General features: G+C 40.5%; 1 protein-coding gene across 2 annotated transcripts in view; it reads left to right on the top strand.

The window, feature by feature from the left end:
- The window catches only part of NIPAL3 (NIPA like domain containing 3), a 51,300-nt gene that overhangs the window by 5,690 nt on the left and 27,995 nt on the right, over nucleotides 1–17,615 (top strand). For both annotated transcript variants that reach the window (XM_074305839.1, XM_074305840.1), the window contains exon 3: nucleotides 16,723–16,791. In XM_074305839.1, coding sequence (XP_074161940.1) covers nucleotides 16,723–16,791 — 69 coding nt within the window. The remainder of the gene's footprint in view (nucleotides 1–16,722; nucleotides 16,792–17,615) is intronic.

Here is a 17,615-nt window from a genome sequence, read left to right as displayed (position 1 = left end):
AGTCTCATACATATTAAACATGTTAAAGTATATCTTAGATACAATATATGTGTGCAGATCTGTACAGTTCTCTTGTCGGCATAGTTCTTATAGTTATTTAAGATCGTGCAGTGACCTCATGTGATAGTAGCTATCATATTTCTTGACTTCTTGTGAGCTGCAAGAGAGGGAGGAATTTGGAATTCAAAATGAAAATATGTTTAAAAAAAACGATAATTCAGGGTATTCTTCCTTGAAGGGGAAATAAAAAAGGAAGGAGGGAAAGAGGGAAGAATGAAGGAAGGAGAGGGGAAGGAGGGATGGAGGGAGGAGAAACAGGAAGAAAGGAAGAAGAGAAGGAAGGAAAAAAGAAAAGAAAGGAAGGGAGAAAGGACAGAGGGAAGAAGGAGAGAGAGAAAGAAAAGAATAGTGGAAGGAAGGAAAAGAAGAAAAAGAAGGAACAAAGAAAAAAGGGAAGGAGGAAAATAAAGAAGGGAAAGAAGAAAAGAAGAAAGAAAAAGAGAGAAGGACAGGAAAGAAAAAAGGAGAAGGAAGTAAAAAGAGGGAAAAAGGAAAGGAGAGAGGAAGAAGGGGAGAAAGAAGAAAAAGAAAGAAAAGAAGGAAGAAATGGAGGGAGGGAAAGAAAAAGAGAAGGAAAGGTAGGAAGGAAGGAAAAAAGAAAAAGGAAGGGATAAAGAAGGAAGGAAAGATTTGTTTCCTTTTTATTCCATCTGGTCTTAATCTTACTGTTCTAGTCATAAATATAAAATTGCTTTTGCAACCATAATGTAGCAGTTATTGAGGCAGCTAACTTGTGAGTCAGTCAGTGAACATCTCTCCAGCATCTACTTGCTACATGCCAGATGCTGCTCTAACCATCGGAGAGCCAAAGAAAGACACAGAAAAGACAGTTCTCCGTCACAGGGAGCCCACAGTCTAACAGGGCACAGCATACAGATATCCGGGTACAGACAAATATCTGGACGGGATAAATGGAAGGTCACTCACAGAGTGGGCACCAGTGTTAAGGGAATCTAGAGCAGCCTTCCTCTACAGGGTAGGTCCATGAGCTTTGAAAGAATCCACAAGTTATAGAGACCTACCTGACACCTCCAAGTTGTGCGATGACATCGGATGCCCCTGAGCCTCCCTTTTGGCAAAAAGGAAATCGTGTATTTGCTCAAATTGGATATAGTGCATACCACCATTTGGAAACTTTCAAGCAGACAGTGGCAATTATTGTGCTGTTAAGGATCGACCTTTCTGTCTGTTGGGACAGAAGCGATAAAAGGATCTCACATTTCTATAATACTTTACTGTTCACACAATTCTCTTTAGAATATCTTCAGGCACTATTTCCCCCTTTTCATACAAGAAATCTGATGTTGTCATTCAATCTATAAACATTTATTAAGCACCTGTTGTTTGCTAAGAATAATGCTAAGCACCAGAAATACAAAACAAAGCAAAAATGCAACTCCTGCTCTCAAGGGATTATACTGGAAGGTTTGCCATTTAGTTCTTTAGGTCATTTTACAGATGAGGAAACTGAGGTAAAGAGTCATACAGTTAGTAAGTGTTGGGGGCCAGACTTGAATTTCAGTCTTCCTGACTTCAGGCCTGGAACTCTGATCATTGAGCCCCCTAGCTGCTCCTTCGAGACACACACTATGTACTTAAAACATGTTAATGGAATTCAGTGTGAAGCTAGGTAATCCAATTACCAAACATTTATTGAGCATTTATTTATTACATGGACTGGGGATGCAGAGATAAAATTAAAAAAAAAAAATCCCCTCCCCTCAGAAAACTTACACTCTACTAGGGGTTGCAATATGAAAACTGGTCTGTTTAGGCAGGATTATTGGAGGAGAGAGAATAACTTAGGAAAAGAATTTGGGAATGCTTAAGGAAACCAGGGCTTCTCAGAGCAGAAATGAGGAGAAATTGCTTTCTAAGATTTTGGGGCTGGGGAAGAAATGGCCTTTGCAAAAACAAGCAAGAGAGGATGGATTCCAGCCTTGGGGAATGGCAAAGAGGGCCATTTGGCCAGAGAGTAGAGGATGCCAATGGGAAAAATAGGAAATGAGGCTGGAAAGGTAGCCAGAGCCAGAGTGTGAGTGGGATCCCCAGTGCCAAGCTGAGGATGTGATGTTTTGTTTTAGAGGCAATAAGGAACCCGCCACAGATTGTCCAGAAGGCAGCAACGTGGTCAGCCTTCTGCTTGAGGAAGAGTTGGTAAATATTTGTGGAAGATAAATGAGAAAATGGTCATAGAGGCAAATTTAGATTCATAAACCCCTCATTTTACAGACAAGGAAACTGAGATCCAGGAGTTTGCTCAAAGTCAGCCACGGGATAAGTAGCAGAGTTAGGATTTGGGGGTGATTAGAACTCTCAGGTCCAGTTAGGAAGCTGTTACAGTGGTCCTGGCGAGAGGTGATGAGCTCTACATTCTGCTGGCTATGATGTAATAAAAAGAAGGGCATGGAATCGAGATAGATTTTGGAGACAGAATCAGTAAGATGTCACCGGTGAGTGAGCAAAGAGGGGAAAGGAAGAATTGAAGATGAATCAGAGATTGACTGGAAGTTCAGAAGTTCTCTTAACAGAACTAGGAAAATTAGGAAGACAGATGGATGAAAGTGGTGATATGCAAAACCTTCATGTGTACTGTTTTATTTCTGTATTGTACATATATGCTCTATTAATATAAATATATTTATACATATGTAGCTACATATATGCATATATACTATATAAAATGATAAACATGTATATATGAATATATTTGCAAATCTTTTCTCTGTTCATAATTTTTTTTCCAATTTCTTCCTTAGGTCTCTTCCAAGTTTTTTTTTTTTTTAATGATATTTTATTTTTTCCCTCAATTGTGCATTAAAACAATTTTTTACATTTGGATGGGAGGGGTTTAAGTTTTGAGTTCCAAACTCCCTCCCTTCCTCTCACCCCAAAGATGGTAAATGACTGAACAACAATATGATAGACACTGTACTAAGTACTTTGTAATCGTCTCATTTGAGCCTCACAATGAATCTAGGAAGTAGACACTGTTATCCTCATTTTAAAGACAAGCAAGCTGAGGCAAGTTAAGTAAGTGAACTGCCCAAGATCACACAGCTAGTAAAGGTCTGAGGCTGCATTTAAACTCAAATTTTCCTGATTCCAAGCCCATTGTTCTATCTACTGCACTACTGTCCAGATCGTTCTTAGTGAAATCATCCTAAGTGTTATGCATCATTTGCAAAAAGAAAAAAAAAATGAAGAGCAAATTACAAATCTGTTTAATGGGCAGAATTTATACAGAGAGATTTTGGTCGAGTCTTGTTTTGAATAAGATCCTAGGACTACAGCAGGTCACATTTACATCCTGCTTTATGGTTTATATAAAGTTCTTTTGGCTTTTGTTTCATTTTGTTTTAGGGGGGGAGGTAGGTGGTACAAACAGCCATTTTACAGGAAGGAAAACTAAAGCTTAGAGAAAAATAGTCAAGGACTTGTCTACCTTAGTAAATATCAGAGCCAGGATGGAAATCTCAGGTCTTTTGTGCCAAGATCAGAAATACTGCTTTGATTATAATTTTAATCTCCCAGACTTCTTAAACCCAAGTATTCTATTGGTCAAAATATTAGCCACTCCCTTCAAATCAGCTTGCCCAGGATCACACAGCCAGGAAGTGTTAAGGGTCTAAGGCCAGATTTAAGCTCAGGCCCTCCTGACTTCGGGGCTGGTGCTCCATCCTCTACAACAAACATTTATGAAGTCAGATTGTGCTTTTTAAGTAGCTGCCCCATAAAGAAATAGGTTTAAGGAGGCCAGAAAGAATTCAAGTGAGAGGAGAGAATGCTCCCCAGGATGTTAGCTTCTCTTTTTGGATGGATGTCAGGAGCCTTGGACCAAGGATGAGCTCTTTGTGAGTGGGCCCTCCTGTACTCTGAGAAGCCCAGGGGACATCTCAGCCCGAGGCTGCAGAAGGGAGCTGCTTTTAGGCTTTGGATCCAAGCCCATAGCCCAGTGAATAGTAATTGTGTGGCTCCTTCTACTGAAAAGTAAATGTGTGGTTCTTTGTGACAGGGTTTAGAAAATGCCTCATTCTTTGTGACAACAGTGGGCAACAGCCACCCCAATGAGGTTTCCACATTGTCATTGGAGCAGCAAGTTCTGTTCAGTTTAATGGACATTTATTTACTCCACGTCAAGAACTGTGCTAGACCTCGGGGGCACAAATACTAAAATAAACAGACCTGCCCTCAAAGAGCTTGTTGTTGTTGTTGTTGTTGAGTCTTGCCAACACCTCATGTCCCCATTTGGGGTTTTCTTGGCAAAGATACTGAAGTGGGTTGCCATTCCTTCTCTAGCTCATTGTAGATGAGAAAACAAGTCATCAAAATACTTACCCGGGGTCAAACAACTTAGTGTCTGATGTGGGGTTTTAACCAGGGCTCTACAGGTAAATGTTTAGCAACCAGCTCTATGAAAACAATATAGTTTACTGTTTATTGTGCATTATTAACATTTTCTCTGTCATTTCTGAAATTCTATATAATTTATTTAGCAAGCCGAGGTGTGAGTGTCAACACTAAATATTTAACAATTGAGGCTTCAGCGCTCCCCTGATTTTAACCTGGGTCATCATGACTCTTTATCTGGTGTTCTACTCAATATATCATTCTCCTTCTGTGTCTCTGGCAGTCCGAACTAGGGCCAGTGGGAGAAAGCAAAGGAAGTCAGCTTTGGGCTTAATAAAAATTCTATTGAAAAAGCATTTACTGATCTCCTATGTGCCAAGATATTGTGTTACACATTGAATTTACAAGGACCATAATAGCTAGTATATTTATGTGTAATGTGTATTTATTCACATGAACTCACATATACTAGCTTTATATGTGTAATTATATGTGTGTGTTGATACACATATACACATGTATATGAAGAGAGGGGCAGGAAAAAAGCAGGATGGGAAGGGAAGGGGGTGCAGAGAAAAGAGAATAGAAAGAGAGGAGAGAAGCAAAGAAAAGAGAGAAAAGGGAGGAAGGGGATTAAAGAGAGAAAAGGACAGGAGAGAGAATAGGAAAGGAGGAAGAGAGAAGAGAGAAAAGAGAAAAAGAAGAGAATAGAAAGTAAGAAGGAAAAAAGAGAAAAGGAAGAGAAGGAGGGTGGGACATAGAAGAGGAGAGCAGAGAGACGGTAATAGAAAAGGAAAAAGAAGAAAGGAGGGGGATTGGAGAAAAAGAGAAGAGAATAGGAAAGGAGAAGAAGGAGATAGAAGAGAGCAGAGGGGGGAAACAGAAAATAGGAAGGGAAAAAGAGAGAAGAAAGGAGGGAAGAAAGGGATTGGATAGAGAGAATAGGAAAGGAGAAGATGAGAGAAGAGGAGAACAAAGAGGAAAAATAGAAAGGAAGAGGAGAAATAGAAGAGGATAAAGAAAGAAAAAAGAATGGAGGAGAGACTGAAAGAAAAGGCTTTAAAGTTTGTAAAATGTTTTACAAGAACAATCCTACTTGATCCCCATGACCACTCTGTGAGATAAGTACTGTTATCATCCCCATCAGCCCAATGAGGTTGGGAGCCTCCCCATTACTGGGATTGTTCATCAGAGACTGGGACGTTTCCTGAGCTTCAGGGTCCCTTCTAAGCCTGAGATCCTGGGATTCCTCATCACCAGGGGAAAAGAAGCTTTGCAAACAAGTTCAAGGTGGGGGAAAGTGCCATCTGAAGAGGGCCAGGGCAGCCTGAAATGTCAAGAGGATGGCCTTGAGCCACCACCCCTCCCCCCAGCTCACCCCAGTTTCAGGTGGCAGGGACAGGCAAAAGTGATAGAACTGCACCGTGTCTGCTCCTTGGGGGCAAGCAAGGGGATTTAATCCATACTTGTTTTCTGGACTGTCCCTGCCAGGCTGGGGGCCTTCAGGAAATATTAAGTGATGAAAGCTTGATCAGCTTGGCCTTTAAATAGGTAATGCCATTAGCAGAAGAGAGGGGGCCTTCAGAAGATACAAGTGGAGTTCAGTTTACAGTCAAATAGCAATTTCGAGTAAAAGGACCACTTTTCCCCTAGCTTTCCCTCTTAATATAAGTTACTCTTTTTTAAAATATAAGAGTTTATTGGGGGGGTGGCTAATAGAAGAGCACAGAATCAGAATTTTTAAGGTAGTAGTGGATCAGAGAATGTCAGAGCTGAGAGAGCCCTTAGAACCCAGAATATTGATCTGAAAGAATCTTTAGAACCCAGTGTCAGAGCTGGGAGGGCCCTTAGAACCCAGGAGGTCAGAGCTGGGAGGGCCCTTAGAACCCAGGAAGTCAGAGCTGGGAGGGCCCTTAGAACCCAGGAGGTCAGAGCTGGGAGGGCCCTTAGAACCCGGGAGGTCAGAGCTGGGAGGGCCCTTAGAACCCGGGAGGTCAGAGCTGGGAGGGCCCTTAGAACCCAGGAGGTCAGAGCTGGGAGGGCCCTTAGAATCCAGGAGGTCAGAGCTGGGAGGGCCCTTAGAACCCAGGAGGTCAGAGCTGGGAGGGCCCTTAGAACACAGGGAGTCAGAGCTGGGAGGGCCCTTAGAATCCAGGAGGTCAGAGCTGGGAGGGCCTTTAGAACCCAGGATGTCGGAGCTGGGAGGGACCTTAGAACCCAGGATGTCAGAGCTGGGAGGGACCTTAGAACCCAGGAGGTCAGAGCTGGGAGGGAGCTTAGAACCCAGGAGGTCAGAGCTGGGAGGGCCCTTAGAACCCGGGAGGTCAGAGCTGGGAGGGCCCTTAGAACCCGGGAGGTCAGAGCTGGGAGGGCCCTTAGAACCCAGGAGGTCAGAGCTGGGAGGGCCCTTAGAATCCAGGAGGTCAGAGCTGGGAGGGCCCTTAGAACCCAGGAGGTCAGAGCTGGGAGGGCCCTTAGAACCCAGGAGGTCAGAGCTGGGAGGGCCTTTAGAACCCGGGATGTCAGAACTTAGAATATAGGGTATCTGAGCTGGTAGTGAAACAATGTTAGAGCTGGAAGAGACTTTGAGACAAAGACTTGGAGCTAAAAGAGGCCTTAGAGATCAATTGAGGCCTATAAAAGTTTATTATCCCTAATTAACTTAAATGAATCTTTCTAACCAAAAAAGAAAAATTCTATGATTCTGTAATCCTCTACCATTGAACCTCCTAGGAATAGGCCCCTGACTCATTGTCAGTTTCTCACAATTGACCAGAGAATCTTAATAATAAAATTAAAATCTGGCCAGATAGTTCAGTGGATTAGGCTCTGGACTTGCAGTCAGGAAGCCCTGTGTTCAAATCCTTTCTCAGGCATTAACTAGCTGTGTGACACTGGACAAATCATTTAACCTCCATCTACCTCAGTTTCCACATCTGTAAAAATGAAGATAATAACAACACCTGTTTCTTAGTTCCTATGAGGATTTATGAGGATCAAAAGAGATTAAAACCAGAAGATGCTTAGCAAACCTTAGTGTTATATAAACACTGTTATTATTGTTAAGGTATCCAGCTCTAAAAATATCTGATTACTGATGTCTGAAAAACACCTGTAGAGCTTCATTTCCCTTCGGTTGAGTTACTGATTCTTCTTGAAAGCCAATGTCCACATTAAATAAACTCTCATCGAATAGTACTAATGCCTTGTGTTGAATTAGCTTACTCAGACTTTTCTGGAGGGATGACTAGCTGAAAGCAGGGTTTGATCTATAGCAGGGAAAGAGAAGAGACCAGTCCTGACTTGGTCATGGGGTCCTGCCAAAGGACCCACGCTGCTAAAATAGTAATAGCTGAGGTTGGAAACCCCACCATGGGAAGCTGGACCCCAGCTGGGCCATCTCTTCCCCTTCCTATGGCCCATTGGGTACATGGAATGCCAGTTAGCCACAGGGAGAGGAACAGGCCTAAGTCAACCCATTTTAAGTTCTCTTCAAAGCAAATCACCATGTATCTGTTCCAGATAAATGGGATAAAAGGTCCATTGTTTCTTCCTTTGGAAGCAGAAGGATCCCAAAAGCCATCTTGTTTGGGATTTCAGAGGCTGCCAGCATCCGCACCCCCAAGAAGTCCTTCCTCTTCATCCCACACAGATTTTCTCCCATCAATCCAAGCCTCTCTTGGTAATTCTTTGAATAAAGAGAAAACCTAGGAGAAAAAGAAAAGAGAAAGTGCTGTACTCAGAGACAGGAGACTGGGATTAAATCACTTGATCATGAAAGGGCCTCAGAGGTAAGATGACTCATTCAAGATCACACAGGAAATAAAATGTCAAAATTAGCTTTGGGGTTGTTCAGTCGTGTCTGACTTCTCGTGACCCAGTTTGGAGTTATCTTGGCAAAGATATTAGTGGTTGGCTGTTTTCTTCTCCAGCTCATTTTACAGATGAGGAAACTGGGTAGGATGAAATGACTTGTCCAGGGTAACCCAGCTAGTAAGTGTCAGAAGTCAGATATGGGCTCTTGAAGAATCTTCCTGACTCCAATCCCAGTGCTCTATCCCCTTGCATGGACCATCGGGCTCCTAATTCTGTACTTGTATCCTCAGTCTCTTATTTTGTGACCTCTGTGACAAGTCCCTTGATCTTAGTTCTTCACCTTGAAGTTGGGGAGAATGCTGATAGATGACAAACTACAAAAGTGGACAGTTCCCTGTACTATCAATTACAATCATGACTTTGTTTAACTTTTGTTTTTTAAATGGAGATGCACAATTTAAGAAATGAGAGAAAAGGAAAGTTCATAGAATCAGAGGTTTGTACACCTCAAGCTAAGAGAGGCTGGTGGGATTCAGTCCCTTCATTTTTAGGTGAAAAACTGAGGTTCAGAAAAGTTTTTATTGGCCAACAAGGGATGTCAATACAGAATGTATCAGTCTTTTTTTTAATTGGGTAAAATTCAATTTACCCTTCAGTTATTTATTTCAGAGGGTGTGATAGTCTAGGAAGGCTCCAGGGAGGGTGGGACCTTTGGTCTGTAGCTGAGAGGAGCAGGGGAACAAACAGCCCAGCCTTTGTTTGTACTTTAGATTAAGGCTGTATTTACCTTTGTGTAATTTTTTTTTTTTGGGGGGGGTATGGTTTTCCCTGTGTCATATGAAACTGCAACTTGAGCTTTCCCTAGGTTAAGTGGCATCACAGAGGAGGCTTGAGAGAGTTATTTTTGCTGGACTTTACGTTAGTGGCTCATTAGAACTTCAAGGACAGCCCCATGAGTACCCATTTGGTAGGTGAGGAAACAGAATGACTTTGCCCATAGCCACAAAGCTAGTAAGAAGTTCCAGAAATGGGATCATTTTTAGCCAGTTGGCTCCTTGTGGGCAGGGACCATGTGACTTTTCACTGTGTGTTCCCAGCCTGTTGTTCAGTCCAGAGTAGGTACTAAATACTTGTTGATTGATTGATTACTTGTTCATCTGTCATGTTTCTGCTGTGGAATGTAAATCTCCTGAGGGAAGGGACCTTTTTTTGTTTTTGTTTTTGTTTTTTATATCCCCAATGTATCACAAATAGTAAGAACTTTAAAAAAAAATGTTTATTGATTAACTCTTTGTGCCTTTCCCAACCATTTCATTTATGTCTTTGTCTCTCCGGTGCCTACTAGAAGACTTAAGTAAATGCTTTCTTGATTGATTAGTTAATTAAACTGAGTTTGCCAGAGGAGAAATGTTTACAAGTCCATGTTGTAGAGAAAGGGAAGCTGAAAGGGAAGAGGCTATCATAGCCCAAGAAGCTTGCCTGAGGGGTTCTAATGTATCTGGAACCAAGCCATTTCCTAATCCAGGACAAAGCTTTGACTAGGTGATGCTTTAGGGTTTAAGGTTTTGCACAGATAGTCCAAGGAGCCTATAGGAAGTCACAAATCACAGTTTAAGAAGCTGGATCTGGATGGTGAATGAAGTCCCTTTCAGCTCTGAGAATCTGTTATTTGAACACTTACTAGATGTTTAATCCTGGATAGATCATGTCAACCTACTCCTAATATGCAAAATGGGGCCTAGGCGCGAATTTCTATTAATTGAATTCATGAATAAAAATAGAATAGGTATATTAAACAATTCCAGTATATTGAATAGGACCCCTATGTGTGAAAAATTTATTGGCAAGACATGGACAAAAATCAGAAGGGATCATTTTTACAATATAGTAGAGAATAACTAGGCAACCATTTACGTGATAGAAATCTGGAATTTTTGGAACTTGGATTGCAAAGTCCAAATGGATCCATAGTACATATGATATGTCAAGAAGTTAATGATAATAAGAAGAATTAAGATTTATATAGCACCTCTTATGTGACAGGCACTGTGCTCAGTGCTTTACAAGTATTATGTCATTTGAGCCTTAAAACGGTCCTGGCATAGATGACATTATTATTAACATTTTCTAAATTAGGAAACTGAGGCAGACAGATGTTAAATGACTTGCACAGGATTAAGTTTGTACATTAGATGAAGGCTGTGGTTACCTTTGTGTGGATTGGCTTTTATGGTTTTCCCTAAGTTATTTGAAACTGCAGCTTGAGCTTTCACACAACTGGTAAGAATCTGAGACTGGATTTGAATTCAGATCTTCCAGACTCCAGATCTAAATTTTTTTCACTGAATGGCCACTTTTTTGTGGGGATTATAGAGGGGTTTATTATTCACATATAGATTAGTTTATATCAAGGGTTCTTTACCCAGAGTCCTTTAACCCTGCCAAAGAACCCATGTATGGATTTCACAGATTCCATAAACATCAGTATGGAAAAAAAGCTACATCTTCATTTTCACCCTTCTCTACTGAAATTTAGCATTTCCTAAGATTTAAACCTTATTATGAGCTAGGGTCCATAGGCTTCACCAGATTGCCAAAGACTGGATTTATGATACTTCCCCCCCCCCCAAAAAAAAAAAAAAGGCTAAGTAAGATTCCTGATCTTGATTAGAGCCCTTTTTGTCCAAAAAATTTTTGCATGATCTGGGGTATATAGGTATATAAAATAGATCTATACAAATCAAACATTTACTGATAATAAATTCTAATCTCCCAACTCCTACATTCAATTGTGAGACCTCATATGAAGTCTTGAATCACAGTTTGAGGTTGGGATCTAGATGGTGTCTGAAGTCCCTTCTAACCCCAAGAGTCTGTTGTTTTAACATTAATATGTGTGTGTGTGTGTGTGTACACATACATATATATGTCATCCTGGACAGATCATGTGATCCTCTGTCTGCCTCTTTCCTTATCTGCAAAATGAAGATGATAGCACCGACTCCCCAGGATCATTATGAAAATAGAATGAGATAATATTTATAAAGCACTTTGTAAATCTTTAAGCAATATATACATGGTAGTTATTATTATTATTATAGCATTAAAAATAAAAATAAGTTTTAACATATATATGTAAAAACTTATTTTTATTTTTGAGTGCTATAACAATAAGATATATACATACATACATATATATGTATATATATATGTATATGCATATATATATATATTTATACATTTTTTATTATCATCAATGGTTTGGCCTGTTCAGCCATCAGCAAGTTATTTTCCTGGATTTTCTGCATGACGTCAGCTCACTTAAAGATTCTCTGCTCAGTAACTGCTAGGTATTTAATATTTTGTCTGGAGTGCTATAATCCACACCTTCATTTTTTCATTCATGGATAAATAAGTGAATAAAGGATTTATTGAGCACTTACCATGTACAAAGCACTGGGTTGAATACAAACACGACAGTACATCGTTGGGAGCTCACATTCTACTGGGGGGAAATACCACCTGGGGAAGCTTTCAGCCAAAAATCAAATGGAAAAATCCCATGATCCTTAGGATGCAGCAACAAAGCAGGCAGTTAATGCCTTCTCTTTAGTATCATATCCACTGATAAAATCCTATCAGTTTCCCAACAGAGGCAAGGACTTGGGTAGCTAGAATTCTCTTTTCTGAGTGTCCAGGAAGTGACTACAGCACCTGCAAGGGTGGTGGCTGTAATCAGCCAGATTGCTTCCCAGGTACAGACATAAATTCCACTGGCCTGTATTATCTATTCTGCTTGTTTTTGTACCTGCCATGTGTCTTGTTATTTCCATTTTTTTCTGGGTATATGTCCCCACCTCCCTGACAAGGTGATGAGCTCTTGACTTCAGAATCTCCCAAATTATATACCGCTTTGCATGCACTTTATTTTTTATTTTATTTTATTTTTGCTGAAGCAGTTGGGGTTGAGTAACTTGCCCAGGGTGACGTAGCCAGAAAGTGTTAATCTGTCTGAGGTCAGATTTGAACTCAGATCCTCCTGACCTCAGGGCTGGTGCTCTATCTACTAGGCTACGGAGTTGCACTTTGCATGCACCCTGCAAATGCAGGGTTTTCATAGAGTGCTGGGCTTTGAAGTCGCGTCCAGAAGCATTTATTAAGTGCCTGTAATTAACACTAGGCGCTGATTCATTGCCAGAAAAGCCCCTTCTTTCTGACCTGATGCTCCATGTCTCCAGAGAGGCTGGAGCAAACTCAGCTTTGTGAATTGCAGGCGTGTATATGTAGAATTGAGTCACCTTGTCCAGCTCCCTCCCTCCATCATTCAAAAGCCATTGCATTGCATCAGTAAGTAGGTGGAGAGTCTGCCTCCTTTCCCTGAGACACAGCCCCAGGTGGTGGAAATTGTAAGAGTCAGTCCCACATCTGATCTTTATAGTTTCAAAGTTTCTCCCTCATATCAGCCCCCAGATGTAGCTAGTGTGTAACTTTATCTTTGAAAAATTTGGAAATACTTTGAGATTCTCTAAGAAGGGAGATATTTGCAGAAATATAATAAATATTCTAGTGCTTAATAACTCTATCAAGCATTCCTGGCAAAGATTCTAGATTAGAAACAATTTGATATATGGGTCAAATAATTTTGCAACTTCTTGCAGTTGGTTGAGAAAGGCTTCCTGGAGAAGGGGGGATCGTAGCTGGAATTGCTTTTGACAAGATTGGCAGCAGAATATCATCTCCCGTGAACAGGCAGTACCAACATCTTGGCCTATGAGAGGAACACAGATTGGAAAATACTGCTGATTTAATGCTGTTAGATTTATCCTTCAGCTTCGGGAAGGTTTGAATTATTTCTCTCTCTCCCCATCTCTCCCTCCCAGCTTCCCTTGCTTCCTTCAAGATCCAAATAAAATCCCACCATCTAGGAGAAGCCTTTCTGAAACTCTCTTAATTCTGGTGCCTTCCCTTTGTTGATTGTTTCCTATTTTTTCTTTATTTAGCTCTTTTATGCAGAGTTCTTTGCATTTTGTCTCCCTTATTAGACTGTTAGCTCCTTGAAGATAGGGACTGTTTTTCTTTTTTTTTTTTTTTTTTTTTGTATCCCCAGCTCCTAGTACAGTGCCTGGTATTAATAGGCACTTAATAAATGTTTATTAACTAGCTGACTGAATTGTTTTCTGTGACTATTATTAAAACCTGAATTGAAAGTTGAGAAGTATAGCAGGGGAGGGGTTTACGCCTGGGTTTACCAAGGCCTGATCTTTCACTATTGGAAATAAATGTAAGGATTTCATAGGATCATAAGCCTAGTCCTAGAGGGACGTCAGAGGTCATTTGTCCAAGCAACTTTTTTTTTTTTTTTTAATAGAGGAACAAACAGCCAGGGTGAGGCAAAGACTAGTCCAGGATCACATGATGATCAAGAGATGGGAGAAGGAATTTGAATCCAGCTTCTTTGACTACAAAGGCAACTTTCTGTCTGCTATTACATTCTTTTTTCTTTTTTTAAAGCCTTTTATTTTCAAAATATATGCATAGATAATTTTCAAATTCACATTTGCAAAGCTTTGTTCCAAATTTTTCCCCCTCCCTTCCTCTCACTCCCTCCCCCATATGGCAAGTAATCCAATATGTTAAACATGTTTAGACATATTTCCATAATTATCACATTGAACAGGAAAAATCAGATCAAAATGGAAAAAAATGAGAAAGAAAAAAAAGCAAGCAAACAACATAAAAGGTGAAAATACTATGTTATGATCTTCATTTAGTCCCCACAGTGCTCTCTTTCTGAGAGATACCTCTCTCCATCACAAGATCATTGGAACTGGCCTGAATCATCTCATTGTTGAAAAGAGCCATGTCCATCACAGTTGATCATCACATAATTTTACTGTTGTGTACAGTGATCTCCTGGTTCTGTTCACTTCACTTAGCATCAGTTCATGTAAATCTCTCCAGGCCTCTCTGAAATCATCCTGCTGATTGTTTCTTATAGATTAATAATATTCCATAACTTTTATATATCGCATCCACTCAGTTTCCAGTTTCTGGCCACCACAAAGAGGGCTCACAAACATTTTGCACACATGGGTCCCTCTCCCTCCTTTAAGATTTCTTTGGGATATAAACCCAGTAGAATCACTGCTGGATCAAAGGATGTGCACATTTTGACAGCCCTAGTTCCAAATTCCTTTCCAGAATGTATTCCATTCAAGAATAGACAACCTAAATTAGGAGTCGGAAGGCCTTCCTGTCTGGCATTGGCCAATCACCTGGCTTTCCTCCTGGCTACAATAAAAGGCCCAAACTGGGCGATGTTTCCCATTTTTCCATCATGTGAACAGCAGAGCCCAGGAGGGCTGTGTGGCTGCTGTGTTCCTCCTTGTTACTCGTAGGAGTTGGGCTGTGCTTGCAGCCCCACACATGCATCTGACAGATGGGACAATCCTACTTTCACTCGATTGGCAATCCCTAGTCTTGTGATGGGGAGTCAGACCTTTGCTGTGTGACAAGTCCCAACCATCCTTTGCCTACCTTCAGAAGAAGGGAAAAACCACAGAAAACTATAAAACTGAAACAATCCCTACTTCAGAAGGGTTTTGAGAGATAATTAACATGTCTGAGGCCCTTTGAAATCTTTGAATAAAAGGGCCTATTTATAAGTGCCAATTAGTAATAATAACTTGTTAGTTAAATAGTTTTCATATACAGAAGGAAGTTGATGAAAAATAAGCTGATATAGTTAAAACTCACACAATCTATATATGATTTCGATTTTTTAAAATCAGGAACTGTGATTTTTGTCAGTAGAGAACTTCAACTGTGGAAATTTCTTCCACCAATAGAAACTGAACAATTCTTTGTAATTTGTAGTCTTAAAGAGTTGGCTGGGGGCGTCACTGAGAGACTTGCTCAGCATTACTCAGCTAGTCAGAGACAGCACCCTGATCTTCATGATTCCCAAGTCAGATCTCTATTATTACACTGCCACAATGTCTTTCTCTTGGCTTTCAAGGAAACATAATTACCACAAAGTAAGTTTTTAACACTGGAAGCACCAGGTCCATCAATTAACTGATCTCTCTCTCTCTCTCTCTCTCTCTCTCTCTCTCTCTCTCTCTCTCTCTCTCTCTCTCTCTCTCTTTTTCCCTCCCCCCCCCCCACACATGTTATATGTATATAGCATCTCCCCTACCCACTGAGAAGGCAAGTAATATAGTATCATTATAGACATGGTTGTGTGAACCATTAGCCATGTTGGAAAAAAAAAGCAAGGAGAAAATATTCTTCATTCTGCCCTCAGAATTTATCAGTTCTCTTTCTGGAGATGGAATTCCAATTCTTTCTATCTGAACTAATCCTTTAATTTCCTCCAGCCTTGTTTTTAGAGCCACCTTTCTTAGCAGGAAATCATAGGATTTTAGAGTGTAAACATACCTTAGAGATGATCTAGACTAACTCTGTCTCAGCCCTTTCCTGACATTGTGCAGATGAGAAAACTAAAGCACAGAGGGAAAATCACCCCCACCTCAAGGTCACCCAGCCAGTAAGTAGCGGAGCCAAGAGCTGTGTGCCCTTGGGCAAAGCATTTCAACATGGCACTCAGTTTCTTGTTTTTATTTAATCCCATCTATAAAATCAGAAGTTGAATCTCTAAGGTTCCATCAATTTTTAATTTTGTTTTTTCAAGCCTTCTCTAGCTCCTTCATCAGGAAGACAGCATTATGTCAACAAAAAAGAAGAAGAAGAAAGAAGAACCTGGAATTTAAAAAAATTTGATGGCCCCGAATTCAAATCTTGATTTTGTAACTTACATTTTTTGCCTTTTAAAAAATCTGTTAAAATCTCTGAGGCCTTTGTCTTCCCCATCTAAACAATGAAGGAGTAGGTTATGCCTTTCATCTCTAAATCTGTTCTCCTCAAACTTCCCCTTCGTGTTCCAAGGTCCCTTCCAGCTCATTCATCCTAGATTCCTGAGTCTCTTCCAAATCTCACATCCTCTGCTCCAAGGTACCATCCAGCAACGATATCTTGTTTTCTCAAGTCCCTTCCAGTTCTGTTACAGGTTGGGCATGGTTCAGCACATTTCAGTTATAGCATAGGAACATAATGAGACATTTGGAGGCCATCTAGCAGTTCAGAAAAAGAAGTTTACTTAGCCATAGGTTGGAAAGGATGCACCACAAAGATACAGCACAGGTTCGAATAGATCTTTAACCCATTGGGCCCTCAGAGACAGCTTCCCTGACTCTTACAGGAAAAAAATTAGCCTGGCCTATTTGGCAGACATTGTTCCTGTTCCAGAGTCTGGGAATCTGTAAATGGACTGTCTTCATCCTAAGTAACCACTTTGGGTATTCTTGTGTTGAGTGGTTCTTTTATTTTTGTCTTCTGATACTGTTTCTAGACCTCGCCTCACTTGGTCTTATGGACGTCATTGCTCCTGTGACTGGGGCCAGGATTTCATCTCTGTCCCCTTCATTTTCCTTGCAGGAAAACTTGATTGGTGCCCTGCTGGCTATTTTTGGACATCTCGTCGTCAGCATAGCCCTCAATCTCCAGGTAAGTGTCAGTCCTCAGCGCCGTTGGGAAAAGCACGTCAGAGCTTGGCTTTAAGTGGCCTTGGTTTGCCAGGCTGTGTTCATGTCCCTCTGTCCCTTGCATTTGGGACCTTGCTGTCGGTAAATATAGCCCAGCCCCTGTTCCATGCTGTGGGGATCTGAATCCATTTGCTAAAATTTAACAAGTGTTGATTGAGCATCTGCTCAATGCTAGCCACTGGGGATACCAAAATGAAAGTCTTGATTTCATATAGCTTCTATTTTCCTGGGGGTCATGGGAGATAAAACATATATGCAGATAGGTTCATATAAAATATACATAATATAATAGCTAGCATTTATATATAGTTTTAAGGCTTACAAAACACTTTACAAATATTTTATCCTCAGAACAACCCCAGAAGGCAGGCACTATTATTATTCCCATTTTTACAGGTGAGGAAACTGAGGCAGGCAAAGATTAAATGACTTGCCCAGCAAAGCTGGAACAGCTGGCCATGGAGGAAGCTGACTTGACTGGTGTGGTACAGGGAAGCCAGCTTGTTTACCTGCCTAGTTCAGGGGTGCTGCTCTAAGCAAAAAGGACCTTTCAGGATCTACTTTTTGGGAGGTTTATTATGTATGTCTGATTCTCAATGCCAACAGTTTAATGAAAATCTAAATAATTTTTATTATATTTATTATCATATATTTTATATATTCTGTTCTATTATATATAATGTGCATAAAATATAGTATTCTATTCTATTATAATGTATATATATATTTTTAAAATTAAGTGATTTGTCTGGGGTTACATAGCTAGTGATTATCTGAGGTGGATTT

Source organism: Sminthopsis crassicaudata, chromosome 3 (genome assembly GCF_048593235.1).
Source record: "Sminthopsis crassicaudata isolate SCR6 chromosome 3, ASM4859323v1, whole genome shotgun sequence".
Lineage (NCBI taxonomy): Eukaryota > Metazoa > Chordata > Mammalia > Dasyuromorphia > Dasyuridae > Sminthopsis > Sminthopsis crassicaudata.
The sequence above is the reverse complement of the archived record's forward strand: the minus strand, read 5'-3'. Positions and strand labels throughout refer to the sequence as shown.